The sequence below is a fragment of the Tursiops truncatus genome (assembly GCF_011762595.2).
Source record: "Tursiops truncatus isolate mTurTru1 chromosome Y unlocalized genomic scaffold, mTurTru1.mat.Y SUPER_Y_unloc_1, whole genome shotgun sequence".
NCBI lineage: Eukaryota > Metazoa > Chordata > Mammalia > Artiodactyla > Delphinidae > Tursiops > Tursiops truncatus.
This window is the reverse complement of record NW_022983136.1, coordinates 3,498,321-3,508,968: the sequence shown is the minus strand read 5'-3', so window position 1 is coordinate 3,508,968 and position 10,648 is coordinate 3,498,321. Positions and strand designations below refer to the sequence as shown.

Here is a 10,648-nt window from a genome sequence, read left to right as displayed (position 1 = left end):
TTAAGCAGGTATTGCTGTCCAGATTTAAACTCAAATAATAGTTATTGAAGGTAGAGACTTTCACCTATAGTGTCTCACTTTGTGTTAATGCACTATGTATTAAATTAGCTTATTCTAAATCACCACCAAAGTAAGCCCTTTCTATTATAACATCAGGGATAACATGTTCTTAGTTTTTCCCCTCTTGCCTTTCTTTTTGAAGATCCAGTGATTAAAATTCTGGAGCTGTTCAACATCATTTTTCTATTGTCTGAAAATGAATATGTCATTTACTCCCCACTTGCTATTTGCCAGTGTACTATATCCTTTATAAATATTATTCAATTTAATTTTAGCACTAGGCTAAAGAAGTAGGTGCTAGAATAATCTTGAGTCTACAGTTAAAGGAAATAAAGCATAGAAAGATTAAGTTACTTGTTTAGTCAAAGAACTTGTAGGTGGGAGAGCTAAGATTCAGAGTTAGCACCCTCTGACTCTGGAATGCATGCTTTACTTGAGCAGAAGTAAAATAGGCAAAATTCTATAGTGACATCTATGATTTTTGTTACCTGGTGTTATGCCACGATTAGGTTATATAATAAAGGTGTCATGCCCTGATTGTATTATATTATGGCAAGGAATTTTGAAGACATAACCGAAGTTCCAATCAGTTAAGTTATCAAAAGGAAGAATATCTTAGGTGGGACTGATTTAATCAGCTGGGCATTCTATAAAAGGGCTTAAGTTCTTCTCTGAATCACAGAGAATTTCTCTTGCTGAGCTTGAAGTAGCAAGCCACAATGAGCTCTACAGCTTCAAAGAAATGAATTCTGCAAAGAACCACAGAAACTTGGAAGAAAAATGAGATTCCAGATGAGAATGTAAACCCAGTCAATACCTTAATTTAGCCTTGTGCGACACTGAACAAAGCACCCAATGAGCCATCATTGGACTTCTAACAGAAAGAAACTATGACATTATGAACGTGTTGTTTTGTGATCCTAAGTTTGTTGCAATTTCTTATGTAGCAATAAAAAACTTAAGATGAGAAATATCCAAATCTTTCATTACCACATATAATAGTTATCAATAAATGTTTAAGAACACAAATATATACAAAGATGTATCTTTATTATATATTTATAAATTGTATATATGAATTTCTATAATAAGAGACTTTCAAAATAAAACATTAGATACACACAGACACATACACATATGCAAACTGGAAATTACAAAGGGTAACTATTTTTCTTACCCATGTCTCTCCTCCACCACTGACCATTCTCTTCAATAACAATACTGAAAATGTTATCCCATCTCAACTGGACTGAAATATGTCCAAACTAAAAAGTGAACCTGACCACAGCACCTCTAGGGGGTCATTAACATATAGACACATACTCAGCCTTTTCATGGGATCTCCAAAGTGTGTTTAAGATATTAGCTATCAAAACTTACACTCGGGCTTCCCTGGTGACGCAGTGGTTGAGAGTCCGCCTGCCGATGCAGGGGACACGGGTTCGTGCCCCGGTCCGGGAAGATCCCGCATGCCGCGGAGCGGTTGGGCCCGTGAGCCATGGCCGCTGAGCCTGCGCATCCGGAGCCTGTGCTCCGCAACGGGAGAGGCCACAACGGTGAGAAGCCCGCGTACCGCAAAAAAAAAAAAAAAAAAAGTTACACTCATCACAGCCTACTCAGACTGGTATCAAAGCTGAGTATCCTTCATCCATTAGTCAAACAGGAAAGGTTAACGATTGCCTTCTGGTTGCATACCTCCACTTTCAGAAAGAGTAACATGCTAATACAGAAAGGAAACATGACAACTGTAAATACACGCCTTCAAACATTTGTTCTATTCTATGCCCTTTCCTGATGCTCAAAGTTTAGGTTCTTGATGTCTGTTTTTTTACTTTAATCTCCATATTTTCACTTTCCCAGCTTATACATTAGAAATATCACATGAAACATTAGGTTTATGTTCCATATCAATTCACTGTGGTAATTTGTGTGTCTAAACATTTCATGCTGTGCCTAAATTCTCCTTCTGAAAATAGCTTTGTATAAATTAGAGGGCAGAAAACTTGTTCTATAAAGAGTTAGTAAATATTTTCAGCTTTGCAGGCCATTTGCTCTCTATTGCAGCTACTGAACTCTGCCATTTTAGCACAAGAGCAGTCATAGACATTTTTCAAGTGAATGCATTTGGGAGTGTACCAATAAAACTTTATCTGTGGACATTGAGTGTGGATATTGAACCAGCAGGGAACCTGTACTACCACCCTTTGGGGCAGTAGTTGTTCAGGTCAATTTACTTAGAGATACGATTTTTGACCATTAATCAATTGTCATTAGCCTTTATGCATTTGAGTTCTTAAACTCTGACTTGTAACAGAAAGACTTACTTGGCATGAATCTAACACCATGGATAAACTTTACCTGAAAAGATTAAGTGCTTTAAATAATGACAGTTAAATAAATATTTACCATGTAGGAACAACATTAGCTTTGTTCAGTAGGCCCTTTCATTGACTGGGAAAATATTTTCTCATCTAGGACATTTTGTTGTTTTGCCTAGATCTTTTTGTCTCTCATTTATTTCTGTAATTACTCTCTTCTCTATCACTTATGTACTCTTTTGGGGGACTTTACAGACTCCTTGATAGAGCTTAGCTATCCTGAGGGTCTCTCTGCAAATCCTGTTCTCTTTTACTCCTTTTCATATGTAGGGCATGGAGGCAGGAAAGAACTTGACATAAAAAATCACAAACAGGTATTACCTCACACCAGTCAGAATGGCCATCATCAAAAAAATTTACAAACAATAAATGCCGGAGAGGGTATGGAGCAAAGGGAACCCTCTTGCACTGTTGGTGGGAATATAAATTGATACAGCCACTATGGAGAACAGGATGGAGGTTCCTTAGAAAACTAAAAATAGAACTACCATGTGACCCAGCAATCCCACTACTGGGCATAAACCCTGAGAAAACCATAATTCAAAAACAGTCATGTACCACAATGTTCACTGCAGCTCTATTTACAATAGCCAGGACATGGAAGCAACCTAAGTGTCCATCGACAGGTGAATGTATAAAGAAAATGTGGCACATATATACAATGGAATATTAGCCATAAAATGAAACGAAATTGAGTTATTTGTAGTGAGGTGGATAGACCTACAGACTGTCATACACAGTGAAGTAAGTCAGAAAGAAAAACAAATACCGTATGCTAACACATATATATGGAATCTAAAAAAAAAAAAAGTGGTTCTGAAGAACTTAGGGGCAGGACAGGTATAAAAACGCAGACGTAGAGAATGGACTTGAGGACATGGGGAGGGGGAAGGGTAAGCTGTGACAAAGTGAGAGTGGCATGGACATATATACACTACCAAATGTAAAACAGATAGCTAGTGGGAAGCAGCCGCATAGCACAGGGAGATCAGCTGGGTGCTTTGTGACCACCTAGAGGGGTGGGATAGGGAGGGTGGGTGGGAGACGCAAGAGGGAGGAGATATGGGCATATATGTGTATGTATAGCTGATTCAATTTGTTATAAAGCAGAAACCTACCATTGTAAAGTAATTATACTCCAATAAAGATGTTAAAAAATAAATAAATAAAAGGACATAAAATTCCAAAAAAAGACAAAAAAGCATATTGCAAGTGACTGAGTGGTGACAGACAATATACACCAATTCCAGCTAGCTAACGTGAGAGGAATTTATTGACAGGACACTCGGGTCCTGAGTTAAAGCAACCAGTCTTTGGATGGGCTGGAGTCAGGCAATGTCAGGACCTCAGAAGCAGAAAATTATGTAATTTTTTACTAGAATACTGACATCCATAAATCTCATCTCATTATACGTAAATAAAATGTATTGGAACCCCAATTTGCTGAGTTTAATTCTCTTAGATTACAGTGTAAGTCACTCTTGGAAATGAAATTTAAAATTGAGAACTTTTGTGTCTGGGGAGGGAGAGGGAAGAATACATTTTTCTTGTGCCCTCCTGGGGCAGAGTGAGGGCTGCTAGAGTAATCAAGCAATAAGTACTTTCAAGGTTAATATAAGGGAGAAAAATAGATTTCTTCTCTACTCTTTGGAATTCTCTTCTGAGAACATGGTAGTAAAGAGATTAAAAAGAGAAAAATAAAATAGAAATATATTAACATATATACATGTATAACAACCAGGAAAAGTGGGTAACTTTGGAACCAAGGATTAAATACCACATTAATAAGGAAAGGGGAGAGGATATAGGTCTCTCAGGGGAGAGTGATTTTTAAAATAATAGATGAGAGGTAGCATAGTTCGTGACAACTTTGAGTGTACTGTTGTCTTCTAGTCTCTTCTGTGATGAAGAGTCAATCTCCCTTAGTTAATGAAACTCCCTGGGGTGGGAGTAAGAATGTGTTGATAACAATTGTATCCTTTTTGGAGGATCTGTCTTTAGGCAGCTGAGGGGATGTCAGTGAAAGCCTCTCACTGTATTTGCTGTTTTTAGTGTGTCTACAGTTCAAAATAGTCAATATATCAAAAAGTGGCATATCTGGGGGTGACCTGTTCTGTTATCCTAACTAAGTTGTGTATTTTGAGCTTAAATTCTGTGCTAAGGCTCAGGATACTTTACCTTTATTTGGGGGCTAATATTATTCCCAAAATGAACTGTTCTTTCCAAAGTATGAATTTGGAACCATTCATTTAGAAGTAACAGAAAATATTCTGTCTTGAGTTAGCTGGTTCTTTGAGGGAAATGAGTAGATCCTCCTCATGCATTTAGGAGACGTTACCTGACTCACAAAGGTGTGGGGAGAATCTAATGGTTATGAGAATCCAATGATGACCCTTCATTTTAATGGTAAACCTCTTGTCCCCTTTCTGTCTGTAAGAAAGAGTGTTCACTGCAATCTCCTAAATACCACGGCAATAAATTCCCATACTGATTCATAAATACCCACAAGTGGCAAAATTATCTCACACTCCTGGGGAAAGAAAACAGAACAAAACAATGGTTTCTCCTCACATTAAATTTTAAAATGTAGTTTCCCCACTCCACCTTCACCTGCCATGTGCAAAATTAAGAATACAAAGCAAATCTGATTTAGGTAGAAACTTTGGATTCCCCAACCCACATATCAAGTAGCCAAAATTCAATAATTTGCCCTCCAAACGAAAAAAGGCCTTCTTTGCCTTTACTTGATCTCATGAATAATCCTGCTCCTCTAGGTATCCACTTACTTTAAATTGAGGATACTGGATTTGTGGTAATTTTTTTTTAAACATCTGTATTGGAGTATAATTGCTTTACAATGGTATGTTAATTTCTGTGTGGTAATTTCTTACAATCTTTGCCTTGTTTGAAAAATGCACACAGCAAAAACCTACCTGGGTTTGGTTTATCTTTGTGCCTTGCACATTTTCATTTTGCCACACCCTTCCTTAGAGGCAAGAAGAGAAAATGCAGGGCTGGAGGGCCAGGCTTCAGCTTGAGAAAGTTCCCTGAACTTTGTGCTCACTGTCCTTGTCTTTTCTCATCAAGCAGGATGTGGCACTTCAGGTTTTGCAGCCACCATCCCTTCCCTTGCAACGCAGATCAAGGCTTCTAGTTGATGGTCTGGTTGATTACCTAAACCAGTTTAAATGGTTTCCTGTGCATTTCTCAAAATGTGTTTAGCAAAGGAAATGAAATCAACCAGTTGAATAATCAACAATTTGCACTCACCTTTATCCCCCACCCTCATTCCCACCCCAACTTCAAGTAAGACATTTTATTATTATTCTAAAAATTTATTATTTTATTTTACTTTTGGCTGTGTTGGGTCTTTGTTGCTGCGTGCGGGCTTTCTCTAGTTAAGGTGCTCGGGCTTCTCATTGCAGTGGCTTCTCGTTGCAGAGCACGGGTTCTAGGTGAATGGGCTTCAGTAGTTGTGGCACATGTGCTCAGTAGTTGGGGCTCGCAGGTTCTAGAGCGCAGGTTCAGTAGTTGTGGCGCACAGGCTTCGTCACTCCACGGCATGTGGGATCTTCCAGGACCACGACTTGAACCTGTGTCCCCTGCATTGGCAGGCAGATTCTTAACCACTGTGCCACCAGGGAAGCCCAAGAAAGATGTTTTCATATGTCAAATCTTGGGTGAAAAGTTTACCTTCCTGGATATTTACATTGTAAATTTGAGATTTTGCATAAACTTTCATTTAAAAATTCAGTTGTTTTTGTTAGAGAACCTCGGAATCCATTAAGGATTAATAGTGTTAAGACTATTAGAAAAAAAAAGGTAATTTACTTCCTTCTTTTCCTGCACATTAAAATGACTAAACACAAAGGCTTTCCTTTTCCTATCATTGAAAGCATTTCAAATTGAGGATTATCAGACAATAAAAACCTGGAAATGAGCCAATTAATTCATGTTGAATTAAACTTAGCACAATGCCACTGGTACCCGTTTAAAAATCCAAATATTTTAATTTATTTGAATTAACAGTACTTAATTATCCTAAAATCATATTCATTAATGGTATATGTATTTTTCACTGTATAAGAAAATTTAAATGTTGAATTCTAATAGAAAGTGAGCCGTTACACAATGAGGAATCACAAATACTAACTTCCTTTTTAAGACTCTGTTAAAAATGCAGTTTCCGCCCATTTTTTTATCTAGTAAGACTGCTTGAATTCTATTTGCATCAAAGCCAGTAACTGGTAAAATAACCAAGTTCAATTTGATACCAGAAATACTTTGCTATATATATTCCCATTTCATTTTTTTCGTTATAGAAAGTGTTGCCTTATCAAAACCAAGATTGTAAATATATTTTTAAGAAGTCTTTAATACACCTCACATGAATTCAGCCTATGAAAATGATGTACCAACTAGCTAGTCTAGACAAGGGATTTCACATACCCAGGTGAAACCCTTTTCTATGATATAACGTAATTTACCTAGATCACCAGATGTCTGTCATTTATTTTTCCCCAGTGAGGCCAAGAGGCAGGCCCCTTTGCATAGATTTAATCTGGGAATAAGCCTTCCAGACACCAGCCACACGAGGTAGGTTTTAAAACTTTATTTGCATGTTAAAAAATTGTGCATTCCAATAATTAAAATCATTTGAACAACAACAAAAAAAAATGGCACTCTGATTTAACTGCATTTTACAGCCCGCAAGACACCTTGGACCACCTTGCTCTTTACTCTAAATTTCACTGTCGTCCCACCCAGCCTCCTCCTTCACCAACATGCAAGTTCTTTTCCTCCCAGCCAGACAGGCGGATGGGAGAGGCAGGCGCGGCCTTTGTTGTCAGTAGTTCTCCTCCATTCTTTGATGTGAAAAGGGGCAGCACAGTCATTAAATCTTAATCCAACCTCTTTGCATCTTACAAAGTTAAACAGCTAAAAGAATTAAAATAAGAAGGCAATGCTCGTGGAATGTACAGTGCATATGGGAGGCTCACGCCTTATTACGACTCGCCTGCTTGCTTCTCCTGTTCAATCGCTGCGACCGGAAAAGAAAAAGACAAAAACAAAAGATGGAGGGGGCTGGAGGTGCGAATTCAGTATAGCCGAGCATAGGATTTCAGTACTTTCGTTTAAACACATCTCTCCTCATCAAATTTCTACAAGCACAAATAGGCATTCCACTATGAAATATTTATGTGATATACAACATTTGAACAGAGAAAAGGATAAAGGTATTTGCATATTAATATGGTATATTAAACACTCAATTATTAGATTATTAAAGCCCCGTGTTTGTTGACTGCAAGGCAATTTTCAATTAACCTTTCCATGCCGCGTGAATCAAAAAACTGTCAGCTCCTCCCCCGCACTCCCTGCACCCACCCCAATTCTCCCAGCCCCTCCCATCCTCTCCTACCCACCCCGCCACTCCCGCTCGGCCTTTTCTAAAGAAGGGGGGTGGGAGGGAGGCTTACTTTCTTGTGAAGGCAGTGGATTTTTCTCTTTCGTTTCTGTTTTCTTCAGTTTCGACTTATCGAATTTCTCAATCTCAGCCATATCGGGTTTGTCAGACATGGCTGCAGAGGAAGCTGCAGGTACAAAGCCAAGAGGGAGGTTGAGGGCAGGCCTCCCGACTCAGAAACAAGCCTCTGCCCTCCTGTCTCCTGCCGGAAAACCCACTTTGACTCCTTCCGCTTTCATTCAGGGCTAAAGATCATACTCTTTCTACAGGAAAAAATGAGAGCCTCCCTCCCCGCCTTTAGTATTTCAAAACGCGGGGGGTCAAATTGGGAAGATCGCCCACACTAGGAGGCCAAATCTTTCGGAACAGTGAAGTTAACCACTGTGGGTTAGTTACTTGCAGCGTTTCAACATTACAGAAAAGTGAAACCATTTCAAGTTTAAGGGGAAGAAAATCGACGTGGATTTCTTAAAATGAAGCCAAGGCTGCACAAAATGTTTCCGTTTTCTATACGTGGCCTCTTCCCCAAAGATGCGAGCCGTCCTGCTTTCTTCTCTGCTCACAAAGGCGGCAGCTGCTGCCGGGCGCCACCGACCACCGCCCTACCCGCTTCCTTCCTTTCGCTCAACAATGTAGCCAGCCGCACACAAAGCTGCCCCCCACACCCTCTAGATCAACGCTGATCTGCATTTAGGAGCCACTCCGCAGCTCTGCACACATCCCCCTGCAAGAAGGGCGTTTTAAACATTTCATATTATAGCCCAGCCGCCTTAAACCTTAACAGATACAGCCCATAAAGCCATAGGAGGAGAGAGAAAAAATGTCATTGTGGAGCTCCGGGCTTGGGTGGGTGTGAGCGGGAACAAAGGATCTTGCTGCTCCTGATTCAACATCGCCTACGAGGCATGCAGAATGCTTTTGGGGGAGGAAAGAAAAAAATGTTCCCATCGGAGCTGCCACAGCAAAACTGCCAAGTTTTTAAATATTAAAAAAAAAAAAAAAATCACCGAGTTCCCGACCCCGTTACCCAGCATCTGGAAGGGTCTAGCACCTCCAAGCTCCCCAGGGGCAGCCTTTCCCGGGAAGACGACTCGTGCTCGGCTTCAGCAATGAGGGCGCGGGGCGGGAAGGGGAGCAAAGTGGCAGGGGCCCCAGGGCTCACCGGAGCGAGCTACAAGCGAACAAGGTCCAGCCTCCGCAGTAGTCGCCGCCGAGTGCCGGGCGGGGCCCGGCTGGCGCCGCTATATGCGCGCTCCTATGTAAATGAGGTGACGTCACCGCCGGCGTGCTTAACTTCTTCGCGCAGCGTCTCCGGAACGGCGTCCTGGGCCTGGCTGGCGTTGGGGACCCACACCCCGCGTCCACCCACGCACCTAACCGCAGCGAGGGCGGAAAAATAAAACGCGCAAAACCCACCCTGCAACACTTCCTTCATAATGTATGTCCCCAGCCCTGTATGTCTGTTCTGTCATCATGGGTTTTTGCAGCAGCCGCGCAAACCTGTTCTTGGGGACCGGAGCGTGATAACTAAAGGCCTGGGTGGTACCTAGGGGGACTGGCATTCCTTTACTGCGAAGCTGCCTTTGTCCGTTGCAGACACCCCCAAGCCAGGGTGCGGTGTCCCTCGCCTCAGGCCCTCGCCCACTGCAGCGGTGCGATTCCCGTGATTTCAGCTTTCAGGCCAGTGGAAGCCCTACGCCCCACCCCGGCCCTCTTTGTCTCTTCGCTGGCATCCTCCTAGACTTGCGTGGGAAGTAAACCACCATAAATGATTAAGAAAAAAAACCTTTATTACCGTAGCATGCAAATTTTTTTATCGCTACAATTTTGGTGAGCACCGAAACCAAATAACTAATAGCTGCTGATTCGTTGTTAATTTATCTGGAGTTTATAGAGTACAACACCTCTCCCTTAGAAAAAGTCAGTCAAGTTCAAGCTATGCTACTTACTTCCTGCCTGATGAGGAGGAAGTTTTTTCACTTTCCTGTTCATTACTTTCCTAAATTGTGAATTGCTAAGGAGGCTGGTTTTGAAGGCCAGAGACTGCAATTCCATTATGCCTAAAACTCTGAAGGTTGAATTTAAAAATCAAACTCTATATTTTGAATGGAGTTTTTGGAGCACAATACCATTTTATTTTTCCCCTTGGGGTATAGTTGCTTTACAATGTTATCTTAGTTTCTGCTGTACAACGATGTGAATCAGCTGTATGTGTACATATATCCAGAGGTTTCTTAAAAAACTAAAAATAGAGCTACCATGTGACCCAGCAATCCCACTACTGGGCATATACCCTGAGAAAACCATAATTCAAAAAGACACATGCACCCCAATGTTCACTGCACCAGTATTTACAATAGCCAGGTCATGGAAGCAACTTAAATGTCCATCAACAGAGGAATGGATAAAGAAGATATGGTACATTATATATAATGGAACCTTACTCAGCCATAAAAAGGAACAAAATTGGGTCATTTGTAGAGACTAGATGGACCTAGAGTCTGTCATACAGAGTGAAGTAAGACAGAAAGAGCAGGATTCCATTTTGAAGTGCACTTCTAAGTTACATCCGGAAATTTGGGAGCTCTAGGTAGAGAGGAGCAGTTTTCAAAATGGCACCTGACTCTGTGAATACTAGGGACTCCTCTTCTTACAGCTGAAATTACTTGCAAATACCATGCATACCATGCCGGGGTGGGCCACGCTGCACCTGGCCTGTGAAAGGAAAATGAACCAGGTTGTT

General features: G+C 40.9%; 1 protein-coding gene across 2 annotated transcripts; it reads right to left on the bottom strand.

Moving 5' to 3' along the window:
* Nucleotides 1–7,035: 7,035 nt before the first annotated feature.
* On the bottom strand, nt 7,036–9,177 carry LOC101320496 (thymosin beta-4). 2 transcript variants are annotated; one of them, XM_033850322.1, is made up of 3 exons: nt 9,068–9,177; nt 7,919–8,032; nt 7,036–7,479 (listed from the first exon to the last, which is right to left on the bottom strand). In XM_033850322.1, the coding sequence occupies exons 2-3, from the start codon at nt 8,016–8,018 to the stop codon at nt 7,445–7,447; spliced, it is 135 nt and encodes a 44-aa protein (XP_033706213.1). In that variant the 5' UTR covers nt 8,019–8,032; nt 9,068–9,177; the 3' UTR covers nt 7,036–7,444. The 2 variants fall into 2 exon arrangements, with proteins under 2 accessions (XP_033706213.1, XP_033706214.1); XM_033850323.1 differs by having other exon boundaries at nt 8,957–9,070.
* Nucleotides 9,178–10,648: the final 1,471 nt, after the last annotated feature.

Excerpts from the sequence above, each read along its gene's own strand:
- LOC101320496 (XM_033850322.1), bottom strand. The coding sequence starts at position 8,018 with ATGTCTGACAAACCCGATATGGCTGAGATTGAGAAATTCGATAAGTCG. Across the intron at positions 7,480-7,918 it reads TCCACTGCCTTCACAAGAAA|CGATTGAACAGGAGAAGCAA; the intron begins GTAAGCCTCCCT and ends TTCCGGTCGCAG.